General features: G+C 39.2%; 2 protein-coding genes across 2 annotated transcripts; one reads left to right on the top strand and one right to left on the bottom strand.

Moving 5' to 3' along the window:
- Positions 1–1,506: 1,506 nt before the first annotated feature.
- nudcd3 (NudC domain containing 3) lies at positions 1,507–7,980 on the bottom strand. The gene is made up of 6 exons (XM_026172812.1): positions 7,591–7,980; positions 6,922–7,229; positions 3,378–3,510; positions 3,146–3,289; positions 2,114–2,302; positions 1,507–1,838 (listed from the first exon to the last, which is right to left on the bottom strand). The coding sequence occupies exons 1-6, from the start codon at positions 7,786–7,788 to the stop codon at positions 1,728–1,730; spliced, it is 1,083 nt and encodes a 360-aa protein (XP_026028597.1). The 5' UTR covers positions 7,789–7,980; the 3' UTR covers positions 1,507–1,727.
- A 785-nt stretch (positions 7,981–8,765) lies between these two features.
- On the top strand, positions 8,766–13,282 carry mrps24 (mitochondrial ribosomal protein S24). Its single transcript, XM_026176863.1, has 4 exons — positions 8,766–9,001; positions 10,358–10,435; positions 10,716–10,827; positions 12,230–13,282. The coding sequence occupies exons 1-4, from the start codon at positions 8,960–8,962 to the stop codon at positions 12,511–12,513; spliced, it is 516 nt and encodes a 171-aa protein (XP_026032648.1). The 5' UTR covers positions 8,766–8,959; the 3' UTR covers positions 12,514–13,282.
- The last annotated feature ends 527 nt before the right edge of the window (positions 13,283–13,809 follow it).

Genomic DNA, 13,809 nt, shown 5'->3' on the forward strand with positions numbered 1-13,809 from the left:
TCCCCCTATTTAATATATATCCACATATATTTACTCATTTCAATAAATTGCTGCAGCTATTTCCCACCGTTCTATCAAAATGTAAAGAAATAGGGGGTGGCTTAAGACTTTTGCTGCACAGTATTGTACAGAACAGGTAAAATCACCTCCAGCTGAAGCTGGCCACAACATTAGTATACTTTACAGATGCAGCGTGCTAGTACCAGTTTGGACCACATTTTGCCTGGAGAGCAGCCTTAACTCTTCATCATAGACTGAACATGCTGGAAGCAATCCTCAGAGATTTTAGTCCATGTTGACATGATAGCATCACACAGTTGATGTCTACGTTGCAGGTATAGATATCAGTTGAAGTCATGTATTAACGTTAGCTATCTCAGGTAACCCTGGTCAGTAATTTCAGAAAACTGAAACATCAGTAAGATAAAATGCCTTAATATCTGTATATGTTATTATGAGCCTATGAACCTTTAAGACTCAAGTTAAAGTAATGCATTCCTAAGCTTAATGTGCACGTTCAATACATCTGTAATCACACTGTCTGCTAGTCTTTGCTTTTCAACACTTCCACTTTCCCCATGCTGTGAAAAGCAATGCTGATGTCATTGTTCTAAATGGTAAATGGCCTGTATTTATACAGCGCTTTACTAGTCCCTAAGAACCCCAAAGCGCTTTACATATCCAGTCATCCACCCATTCACACACACATCACACACTGTATAAATACAGGCCATTTACCATTGTTCTAGTGACTAGAACTAGTCAGAAAGACGATTGGACTAGATTCTAGTCCAATCGTCTTTCTGCCGCTATCTTTAAACCAATCAGCCTCCATGGCACTTATTTTAACTCTCACTGCTCACTGTCCCCTTCAGACTCCTGCGCACAATCCACCTTCTCAACATCTCCCACGTTGCTCAGAGTTTCAGCCAAGTCTCCATCTTCATCACCATCATCAGGGTTTAAAATCCAAGGCAGTCCTACCTACTGAAGTAGTAGTTAAATCATTTAAATAAGTTAAGTTTAAATGAAGCTGTCTGATTTTATTTGACATTTATTTTAAAGATTATAATAGTTATGATTATGCTTTCACATATGTAAGTTAAATGTAATAAAACTAAAACGTATGATGTATTTTAACAACACTGTATGATTTTGATGTGTACTGTATATATATATATATATATATATATATATATATATATATATATATATATATATATATATATATATATATATATATATATATATATATATAAAATAATCTTATCCAAAGATTGGCGTGGACTCGAGGAGTTCAGAAAACCCTTTTTCATATTTATTTGTAAATTGTTAGATGTTTTTTTTATTCTTGTTTTTTTTTTTTGTTTTGTGTAGTCATTAACAGCAGAGCAAGGAAGCCGAACCAGCAGGTAATCATCACAGTTTGAAATAAAAACAGAATCAGTAGGGCAGATAACACATAGGGACTGCAGAGTTGAATCAAGAGTCAAACAGTGTACAATAGTACATATCAGCTTCAATTTAATGACTCATCCCTGTCAGAATACGGAAATATTCCCTTCCCACCAATCTCAACAAATTTGCAAAATTTGCAGCTTCTTTTATTAGGGACAAACTTCCATCATTCCAGCATTTCAAAGGTGTTAATAAGTGTTGCCTCTGCTGCCATGAGCTCTTTAAATGGAGATGCTTCAGTTCATGTTTGGCTGAGGTTTTGTGGCATGTCAGAACTGCACGGCACTCGGTGGGATGTCAAACATAGATGGGTCAAAGTCCTGCCCTTTGAAAGGTGACCCTTCAGCATCCCATCCCTTCTTCAGCATCTCATGCACTTTCTGCAAAGAAACATGGACACAGATATGTTATGTATGTATCTTTCATGCTAACAAACATCCTCACAATTCACACACAATCTAGGTGCACTACAGCAGTGACTTCCAACTATATTTGTCAGAATAGGTTTTAAGGACTTGACTCAATAACTGAATATCATTTAAGCCGAATTATAAGATAAACGTTTTTATTTTACAGAAATAATATAGATAATATAGATATAGCCTGTGTGTGTGTGTAATGAATAGTTTGTGTTATTTTTTAATTTGCTCCTTACCAATTCGTGACTTTGTGGCTTTCCCTGCAGCTTCTGGTGGTAGTCAAATGTGAGCCTGTCCAGAACAGCATGCTCCTCCTCATCCACTGTTGCCATGGAACGCTCACGGTTAATTTGGTTTATATCAATCTCCTTTTCGCCTTTGAGCACCGCATTCCACCAAACCTCTGATGTCTTGTTCAGTGACAACTGTAATTCAGAGACAGGATGTTCAATTCAAATATGTTAGACAATCTTTGAAAAGCCAACACTGGCTTTTGATAAAATTACTTTTTTGAGAGCAGAACTCATTTTTACACTTATCCTGTTATTCCAAGCACTAGAGAGCATTAACTCTTTCTAAACTAAACATTAAATGAAAACATCTCATTATGCAATGCAGAGTCTCTGTAGAGTCTAGTGTTCCTGTACATGACATTAACTTAATATCCCCACAGGGAAAGAACAATATCTTACACAAAGATAAGCAATTTAATAGTCATTAACATGAACAAAATTAGATTTTTGTCTTCGATCACCACATTATTCATCATCTACAGCCCTTGTCACCTTCGGTGTACAGAAAGGTTGGACTGTAGCTCCTGTTTTACTTTTTATTCATAGAGAATTGAATTTTCCAAATTAAATCGGAGCTTTCAAACTCTGAAATGGAAAAGTCAATCTTTAATTTCTCCATACTACATTAGTGCAATTCCTTCTTCGCCACTCTCGCCTCCTCTCTCCTGGCTTGGCTTCGTGTTTTACAATTGATTTTAAGATTTCGCTGATCAGCTTTGAAGCAAGTTCTGGTTCTGGAACAGCTATGACAGCCTCTTATGAGCCAGTAGTCAGGCCAGTCAAGCCAGTGCCAGTGACCTTCTTTCTTCTTTTTACTACCATAAAACCAGATGTTAGCTCCTGATAGGTGTTAATCCCTCTTGTTAGTTCATATTCTGATAACTCAAATAGCAGAAGGTGCACTCATTGCCACATTTTCTTCAGGAGTGTTCTTGTTGTTATTACAAAAATTAGATAATGCTTATGTGTACTCACAACCACACAGTGTCCAGGTTCCAGACTCCACAGAGAGTTTTCAGTGTTGATCTTGTAAGTGAATTCACCCTCCATCAGTGTCTTGTCTTCGGCTCCATCCCTCACACATACTCTCACGCCACTGGTCTGCAGACTAACACTGACCTGTGGGCCGTGAACACAGTTACAATAAGTAAAGTGTTATAAAAAAGTATTACTGGTGTCTCACATAGTTAAATAGACCTGCATTCACCTGTCTGCCTTTAACAACCGTCTTGGGCACAAACACGCGGACCTCCACATCCATGTAATCCTGAGACCAGCTGTAATTTTCCCTCACTGCCCCATTGTAACTGTCGGGATTGGACTGGAAGTTTTCTTGACGTCTAAAACACAAAATTCAAAAACAATTTTTATATAAACGTCTTAAATACTGACACTACATTTTGAAATGCATGAGCCATTTCAGAATCAAATTAGAAATCATTCGTTAGTGCAAAGCCTCATTATTTAAAATGTTTTGAAGCTACCAAAGTTAAGTAAGAACCACTGTTAAGCTGGTGGAAACCCTGCACACCCATACAAAATTTAATTTAATAAATTTAATACAAGTCTGACAAATCCAAAATAGCAATTTTAGTTTTGTTGTCTCCCCGAAAACAAAACAAACAAAAAATAAACACCTTCAAACTATAATTTCACAGGAAGATTCCACCTAAGAGTGAAGCAGAGGCTGAGATCCAGTGTCACTTGTTGTCACTACTTCTACTTCTTTTGAAAGCTGTCTTTCTGTTGATTTCATCAAGATGACCTTAAGGTCGCAATGAACCAGCTTCCAGTCCAAGTATGAAGTGGATGGGATGAAATTTAGCAACTTGAAGTCCAAGGCCACAGCCCTTGACTAGAAAAGGGTAGAGTAGCCCCTACAGGTTGTGTACAAGTTGCTGCCACAAATGGAGGAGTTAAAATATTTTGGAGTCTTGTGGCTACACAGGAAGCTGCGGCTAATGGCTTTCTGCTAGGCCTCAAGTCTAGTACATGTAGTCACTAAACTTTCCAAATACAATAGAGAGTTCACACATGTTTTTTCTGTTTTCCCATCTCACTGTTTTCATACAGTGGGGCAAAAAAGTATTTAGTCAGCCACCGATTGTGCAAGTTCCCCCACCTAAAATGATGACAGAGGTCAATAATTTGCACCAGAGGTACACTTCAACTGTGAGAGACAGAATGTGAAAAAAAAATCCATGAATCCACATGGTAGGATTTGTAAAGAATTTATTCGTAAATCAGGGTGGAAAATAAGTATTTGGTCAATAACAAAAATACAACTCAATACTTTGTAACATAAACTTTGTTGGCAATAACAGAGGTCAAACATTTACTATAGGTCTTTACCAGGTTTGCACACACAGTAGCTGGTATTTTGGCCCATTCCTCCATGCAGATCTTCTCGAGAGCAGTGATGTTTTGGGACTGTCGCCGAGCAACACGGACTTTCAACTCCCGCCACAGATTTTCTATGGGGTTGAGGTCTGGAGACTGGCTAGGCCACTCCAGGACTTTCAAATGCTTCTTACGGAGCCACTCCTTTGTTGCCCGGGCGGTGTATTTTGGATCATTGTCATTTTGGAAGACCCAGCCTCGTTTCATCTTCAAAGTTCTCACTGATGGAAAGAGGTTTTGGCTCAAAATCTCACGATACATGGCCCCATTCATTCTGTCCTTAACACGGATCAGTCGTCCTGTCCCCTTGGCAGAAAAACAGCCCCATAGCATGATGTTTCCACCCCCATGCTTCACAGTAGGTATGGTGTTCTTGGGATGCAACTCAGTATTCTTCTTCCTCCAAACACGACGAGTTGAGTTTATACCAAAAAGTTCTACTTTGGTTTCATCTGACCACATGGCATTCTCCCAATCCTCTGCTGTATCATCCATGTGCTCTCTGGCAAACTTCAGACGGGCCTGGACATGCACTGGCTTCAGCAGCGGAACACGTCTGGCACTGCGGGATTTGATTCCCTGCCGTTGTAGTGTGTTACTGATGGTGACCTTTGTTACTTTGGTCCCAGCTCTCTGCAGGTCATTCACCAGGTCCCCCCGTGTGGTTCTGGGATCTTTGCTCACCGTTCTCATGATCATTTCGACCCCACGGGATGAGATCTTGCGTGGAGCCCCAGATCGAGGGAGATTATCAGTGGTCTTGTATGTCTTCCATTTTCTGATGATTGCTCCCACAGTTGATTTTTTCACACCAAGCTGCTTGCCTATTGTAGATTCACTCTTCCCAGTCTGGTGCAGGTCTACAATACTTTTCCTGGTGTCCTTCGAAAGCTCTTTGGTCTTGGCCATGGCGGAGTTTGGAGTCTGACTGTTTGAGGCTGTGGACAGGTGTCTTTTATACAGATGATGAGTTCAAACAGGTGCCATTCATACAGGTAACGAGTGGGGGACAGAAAAGCGTCTTACAGAAGACGTTACAGGTCTGTGAGAGCCAGAGATTTTCCTTGTTTGAGGTGACCAAATACTTATTTTCCACCCTAATTTACGAATAAATTCTTTACAAATCCTACCATGTGGATTCATGGATTTTTTTTTCACATTCTGTCTCTCACAGTTGAAGTGTACCTCTGGTGCAAATTACTGACCTCTGTCATCATTTTAAGTGGGGGAACTTGCACAATCGGTGGCTGACTAAATACTTTTTTGCTCCACTGTATAGTACATCACACAGTTGTCCATTCCATATCCTATACACATCACTTCATCCAATATCGAGGCACGTATTCCTTCTCCTCTGTCTTTTTCAAAATTGCTGACATTTGAGGCACTTTAGTCTGCACATAGCATTGCTCGCACACAGTGCAGAGTGGTTATACATTATATTTCCAGAAATATTCACTTGTCACCCTTCATATGTATGAGTATGATATTGGTCCATCCTTTGCAGCTATAACACAAGATTTAGGAGTGTGTTTATGCACTGTTCTTGAGCTAAACTGAAGGTCACGTAAAGTTTCGAGTTCTGCAGCGATTGACTCCACCTCAGCACACTATGCACCTCAGCATCTGCTGATCCCTGTTCCTGTGATTTTACATGGCCTACCACTTTGTGGCTGAGTTACTGTCATTTCCAACTGCTTCCACTTTGTTATAATATCACTAACAGTTGACAGTGGAATATTTAGTAGGGATGAAAATTCACAACTGGACTTGTTGAAGAGGAGACATCCTATCATGGAACCATGCTGGAATTCACTGAGCTCCTAAATGTTTGTAGAAGCAGTCTGCATGCATAGGTGCTTAACTTTATACACTGGTCGCCATGGAAGCGATTGGAGTACCTGAATTCAATTATTTAGATGGGTGAGTGAATACTTCTGGCAATATAGTACAGCAAAGTACAGCAGAACTAAGTTGGTTAGCAGTGAACATTTTCTGTCTTAGTTTATAAATATAAATTTTTTCCATGTTCTCCTTGTTTCTGCCTGGGTTCTCTCCAGGTACTCTGGCTTCCTCCCACAGCCCAGAGACAGGGGCAGGGTTAGGTTAACTAGTGATTCTAAATTGCCTTTAGGTGTGAATGTTAGTGCAGTGGTTGTCTGTCTCTCTGCGTTAGCGCTGCAACTAACCTTCACCAAAGTCTGCATCCTGTCACAAAGTCATTTTAAGGCCTAAAATTGACCTTGACAAGTGCATTTACTGAAACACTAATGTGCAGAGTAATGTTTATGTTGGACCATATTTAAAACAACAGATGCTTCAAAGGTTAAAAAACGCTAGTAGCTACTCACCCTGCTTTGGATTTCGAGTTGGCTGCAGCTGCCTGATCTCCACAAATTGCTGGACTGCTGCTGCTATCCTGCTGAGAGCAGATGGATGTGCCTGAGGCTGCTGGAGCTGAAACATCCCCAGAACGTGAGGGGGAGTTCTCCATCTGCACCGCCTCTGTACTCTGCTGCTTGGTTTCATCACAAGGCTCAGAGGCAACCTCCAGCTCCTGAACTGCAGGAGGAACATACCTAGTCTCCTCTCTCTTCTTCAGATTGCTCACTGCTCTCTCTCTGTCGTGCTCCGCCAGCTTCTCGAATGACTTATATGTCTGAGGAAAGATTTAAAGGTTATCGCTTATCATCATTTGAGAGGCAGACAACTCTAGATTAGGATATAACCTTCACCAGTCTTAGGACAATAACAAATGTATTGCTATAGGTCTGTGGCTCATATAGACAGCAAGGCTATCACCAAGCACAGGAGTTATTTTGTATTATGTAGGTGTTAATTCATCGACGAATCACTGCAGTGTAAAAAACTCGAGGACCACAAAAGTGTACGTAACATTATAACAGCTTCATTTTTAACCTGTGATTGTAAATAATATGCATGTGCATAAACTGTACACTTAGTCATGTGTGTTGCCAAGGTATTTACATTTAGCAGGTTAAAATGTTGAGAAATTTCACCTTAAGCACCATCTTCTCTGCCACACCTGGAGGGAAACCCATCTTATCATTGGGACTCGACAGCAGGCGATAAAAGTCCGTCTTGCGGTACAAGAACCCAAAATAGACCTGCAGAAAGTCCTGAATGTTCCCAACATGCTGCAGGATCCCCAGAAGAGCATTATCGTACATCTCTGTCATCTCCAGCGGCGACGCCATCGCAGCTTTCAATCTTTATTCCTCTCAACAAGTCTTCAAATGATTCCAGCCAATACTTATCCCACCAAAATAATGACAGTTTGCCAAGAAACAAGTGGGACGAGTAGGATAACGCTACTTAGCAACTACTTTCCTCTTTCCAGAACAATACAAATACTTCCGGTGCAACGTTTTCAAAATAAGTGTGCAGTCTTTGACAAATATCGGATACCGGGTATCAAAACAAAACCACAAGCTATGGCTATTTGTAGTGTTTTTGTGTATTTATTTATTTTTTTAATACATATAAATTGAAACAATCACGCATTTAGGACCCCCCCCCCCTTTTCAGTTCTTGACTTATATTTATGTATTTATTCTTTAATAGCACAGATAGGCTAAGCAACTTTAGACTTACCTTCACTTGTTAGGCGAACCACTGCAGTGTGGACCCACTACAAATAAAGTAAAAGTATAAACGAACACAAATAATCGCAAGAAAAGTGACATATGTTTTCAAATAGGGTATATGGTTTCAAAGAATCTCTTTTTAAATAAAGCACAGTTAATACATAACAGAAACATAATAATAACTATAAAATTACTCAAGTATGCAAGAAAAGTTTTTGTACTAATGCATATTATACACAATAATAATATTAATGTTTAAAGCAAATTAATCATTAATAATTAAAATAACGACTATGGTTAAATTAAAAAAAAACTAAAGAGTACGTATTAGGTAACAAAATTTATATTTTAAAATGCATCTGTTAAAAATAGGAATTTTAACTTGCTTTAAAAACAATTCGTACGAGAACATGTTGTGAGGAAAAACTTTGCAATTAAACTGTAAATTAAACTGTGTGTTTGCATACAATTTTCGTTCAATGTCAATAAAGATTCTGATTCTGATTCTAAAATATCACTCATCTTTAACTTAAAACTTTTATTTTCCCTCTTTCCGGTTGGTTCAGGTTAATAGTTGTCCGGTGGAAACTTGTGGAAACTGCCTGTGGAAAAAACAGTTCCAGTATACAGCTCAAGTTCAGTATAGAAACGTTAATTTTGTTATTTTTACGTGTTATAATTATTACCGAGCTTTCGTAAACCTTCGGCTATTTATACAGTAATAAACAGAGTGACTGCTGTGTTGTAGTTTAGTACCACGAGTTAATTATTTGAATAAAACATGGCGGCGTCCTTGAGCAGCATAGGAAACGTGAGGGTGCTGGTAAGAAAGTCATTTTAAACCGTAACATTTACTTAATTTCCATGAAGTCTTGTTGACCGTGTAGCTATCGGCGTGCACCCATTAATTTAGCGCTACGTTTGGTAAGGCTTTATATATATAAACAATTTTAAGCTAGGGGTTAGCTAACTTGCTCTTGGCTGCCTAGGTTTCTATGATAAATAGCAAAAATTTCAGACATGTAACAAACGTTTGTGTCACTTTGTTACTACTGCGTTGTATGACCACAGAAACCAAACGTGTTTGTTTGTGGCACTACGAACCTGAATTATCAAACATGGAAACATCTATAACAGCCTTTTGCCTTATCAAAATATCTGAAACTGTATTATGAATACTAAGAACGGCAACTAAGATGTCGACAAATACCTTTTAACAACTCGTTACTACACAACTTTAAAACAATTTGCAATAGGAATGATTCACAAGACAGTTTAGACTAGCTGTGATTTAACGATACAACATCTCTGACACTATGTCCAAGACATCTGTGCACTGTGTTGCAGAGATGCATTATATGGACAAAAGTGTTTTGCCACCTGCACATTACACCCACAGGAGCTTCCATGATATCCCACGCTAAATCCATAAGCATTAGTGGGGAGTTGCTCCACCTCTGCAGCAAAATCAGCTTCCTACAAGACTTAGGAGGCTGTCTGTGGAAATAATTGTCCATTTATCAAGAAGAGCATTAATGAGATCAGACACTGATGTTAGACCTGAGGGCCTGAGTGAAAATCTCCATTCCTTGTATTTTCCTTTCTTAACTTGGTTTGAAATATTTTGCGCTACATTATTAAGCAACTGAAACAGCCTCTGCATGTTAACACAGGAAGAAAATAAAATTCGCTGAAACCCACTGTTCACTACAGTCACAGCTTGCTGTCATGATCCAAATATTAATGTTTGTACGGATAATACTCCAAAAGATGTCTTGATTATAATTATTTGTAGTAATAAGTTATTAGTTTTAATAAGTATTCTTGTTTGTCCAATGCTAGCATGCATGATTGTTTCACAGACTAGCATTAGCAGATGTAATGACTGCCAGAGTGGTCAGTAGGTATTACAATTCAAGCACAATTGCTTCAGACATTTCAGTGTTTTACAAAGCCTTGTCTTGCCCAACACCTCTTCCTGCTAAGTAGGAGTGTTGCATCAGCAAGGACTTCCAGCTTATCTTTGCTAAGTCAAACATGCTGAGCCACATGCTTTGACATCCCCATTGGGAAATAAGGGAGAAGCCAGATGTACCGTTTTGCTTTTGAAATGATTTCTGACCATCAATTCAATATTTACTCACTGGTTTTCACTCTCACCACATTACCTGTTTTGCAGAGCGCCTTAGCTTGGTCCAGCTCATTGTGCAGCTTCTCTGGAAGCAGGGGCCTCCATGTTACTGTGTCGTGCTGCAAGGTAAGCGGCCTTGACCCTCTCAGGGCTGTTGTATCAGCAACACTAACTGTTTAACATAGTGTTTATCTTTTTAACTTTCACAGTATTCTGATACTTTACCGGAGCCACAGTCAGAGTGGTTCAGAGGTCACAACCATTTTAAAAAAAAAAAGTAATTTGAGGTTTTTTGTTGCTTTTACAAAGGCTGTTAGGTTGTTATAGATGATTAACTTTCAATGGGTCTGATAGTGTTTTCTCCAAATATACCCAAGATGTGCTCTTTTGTCTTTCTCTTTTACAGAATCGAGCCGCTCGTATCCGAGTAGGGAAAGGAGACAAACCTGTGACCTATGAGCAAGCGCATCATCCTCACCACATTGGCCACCGCAAAGGATGGCTGTCACAGCACACCAGTAAGCATGACTGAGATTGAGAATATGCTCTCGCTAGGCACATTTGATTTTATGCACACTGTCCTCTCACATGTTTGGTCATGAATTAGTTAACTCAGTGATTTTTATGGAAGCAGTCATTGGTGCGGATAGCTCTCAGACAACATACCAATCATCACTGAGTCCAACCAAACTATGCACTTTAGCTTGAATGCTCCTGTGCCACAGACTTAAAGTGTTGTGCACAGGCCATCCACACACTGATACTGGGAAACATTTCCATGTTTTCAAAGTGTGTCCAACACATTTTCCAAGTCGAAACTCATTTTAGCATTTGATTAAATATTTTTATCTGTTCAAGAGAACCACAGCAATCAAGCACCTTCAAAGAGAAAAGCTGGCAAGACCCAGTGCTTCACCCACTGCTGAGGCTCTCCAGTTAGTCTCTCATCCTGCAGTTGGATACAATGGGGAGATCAGCAGTCCTTGTTCTTCTGTGGAGATTTGCTGGAAGCTTGAACTAGAATTTGCAGCAAGTGGAGAACTGATTAGGCTGCGTAGAAGAACGAGAACCACCATCTCTAACTGTTCTCAAACTATGAGGTTTGGGTCTGTCTGACCATGAGATGAGAGACTTGCTGGAGAGACAGCTGATTTTTGACTTATCAAAACTCTTTTTGACTTGATGGTCTATAAAGCAAACCAATGGATGTAGCCGCTGTGACATCACCTGTTGGTTCTACACTGTGCATTTTGAAGCCTCCCTGTTAGTATTTTGCTTGCAGCCCAGTTGGCTTTTTGGAACCAGAATTTATTGTATTAGTCTGTTAATTACCATACACATGCTAAACAACAGAGCAATAAAAGAATAGAATTTCACTCATCAAAACTGCAGCACGAACAGGACAGGTCCAGTTCAGTGTCTCAGATTATTGAAGTGAGGCCGAGCACACAGCTTTTATCTGCTGCACGTCAGTGCACTTGTTTCTGTCGGGAACAATTTATAGAGTCATGATGATTGTGCTCTCCACAGCCAGACAGCAGCAACTAGTGGTTTCATTTTATAATCTTTTTAGACTTCATCAAACGCTGCTCTGTCTTTTGATACTTTTCAGTGTCTCCATATAGTGTTTGCAGTTTATTACAGAAAATGCATAATTTAAGCAAAATTAAGACCTAAAGATAAATATTAAACTTTTCAACTATATCTCTAAACATAATATTAAACATGGTAAAGAAACTTAAAATAAGATTTATGTTGTCTAATGTGACTGTGAGCCTTATTAATAAATATTTTGCTGAAGAGGCAGTGATCTTTTCGTTTGCACATCTTTGTCCATCAGCCGCAGCTAATGTGTAATTCAGTCCAAATTCCTCTTAATCTTTCACGACAGCTCCAGTTTTTTTTCTCTCTTGCTGATAGGTAACCTCAAAGGAGAGGATGGGGCAGCTGAACGCACTGTAGAAGATGTCTTCATTCGGAGGTTCATGTTTGGGACGTTCCACGGGTGCCTGGCCAATGAGATTGTCATCAAAAGGCGTGGCAATTTGCTGAATGTGTGCGCAGTGATGCTACAGAAGTTACCACCACAGAAGTTTTACTTCCTGATTGGCTATACAGAGTCACTGCTGTCACACTTTTACAAATGCCCTGTCAAGTTAGAGATTCAGACCCTGCAGGATAAGATTGTGTACAAGTACCTCTGATTAAACTGTCCGTTACCATTTTCTCTGTAGATAGTAGATGTGCTACCAGTTTCTACCTTTTTGATTTTTGAAAAATGAATGAGCAGATTTCAAATATTTGTTTTATTTATGTCCTCAAAAGGATTTTAAGTTAGGAGAGAGGAGATCACTGTTGTTATAAAATTAGCTGGTGAAACCTGTTGCATTTTCTACAAAATGCTCATCAACTTTTGTTCCTGAAGTTAAATAAATGATCAAAACCTTGAATTCTAAGAGATACTTTATAGTGCTGGTTTGCAAAGGAAATTGACATAACTGCACATATGAGTATTTAAAATGTGAAAATACATCAAACACTGTGTCATCAGCAGATTTACAGACAGGTGACAAAAGAAATACTTGAACCTCTAACCCCTCCCGGAAGAAGATCCAGAGCTCCTGGATGCTGTGTGGCAATTTTGTTGTCGTGATTTGGATTCACCTCTCCTTTTAAAGGAGAGTGTGGATCTGATCACCTTTATCCTATGAAGAAACATTTCTACCCTGAGTGGGTTTTTTTCAGCAATGGAAAAGCCCCCATCCATCCATATCTTTTTAAAGAATGATGTTGCATTTTTTGCTTTCTTTTCAAGCTCGTTAGATGAGGTGTGGAGTAGGAGTGACAGAGGGGTTCATAGTCAGGGTGAGATGACAGAGATATCAGGGATGGCTCTGAGTCCCTTCATGTTTGCAATGCTGAATGACAGGTTGACAGATGAGGTCAGGCAGGAGCCTCTGTGGAATGTGATGTTGGCAGACGATCTGACCTTTTTTTTTTTTTTCTTCAGATGATTAAATTATTTTACTTTGCATACAGAAACAAAATTATTTCACAAAAAACAAAAAAATAGGTCAGAGCTCTAGTTTTTTCTCATCTGACCAAAGGATGTGCTTCCAGTATGTATAATATTTCTCAGTTTGTATTTGGCATACTTCCATCTGGCTTCACGATGTCTCCTCTGTGGTGAAGTTTTTCTTGGTCTGCAGCTTCATAGTCCAGTCCTCTGCAGGGTTCTAGTGGTTGTCTTGTTTTAGACTACAGTCTTTAGAAACATGTCTCATTAGTTTTCAATCCAGAGTCTTTAATTGATTCCTCTTCTATTATGATCTCCAAAGCCACATGCTAACACAACACTACCTGAACTTAAATCTCAAAGGTTGATTATCTTGCTAATGGTGTTCCATCTTCACTGTGCAAAAGAAGGCAACGCATCAGAGATGCTTGACTGAGTTGTATAACTCAAATGTGCATTTAAGGTGTAATGTTAAAGTCTTTTT

This window comes from Astatotilapia calliptera, chromosome 7 (assembly GCF_900246225.1).
Source record: "Astatotilapia calliptera chromosome 7, fAstCal1.2, whole genome shotgun sequence".
NCBI classification, from domain to species: Eukaryota; Metazoa; Chordata; class Actinopteri; order Cichliformes; family Cichlidae; genus Astatotilapia; species Astatotilapia calliptera.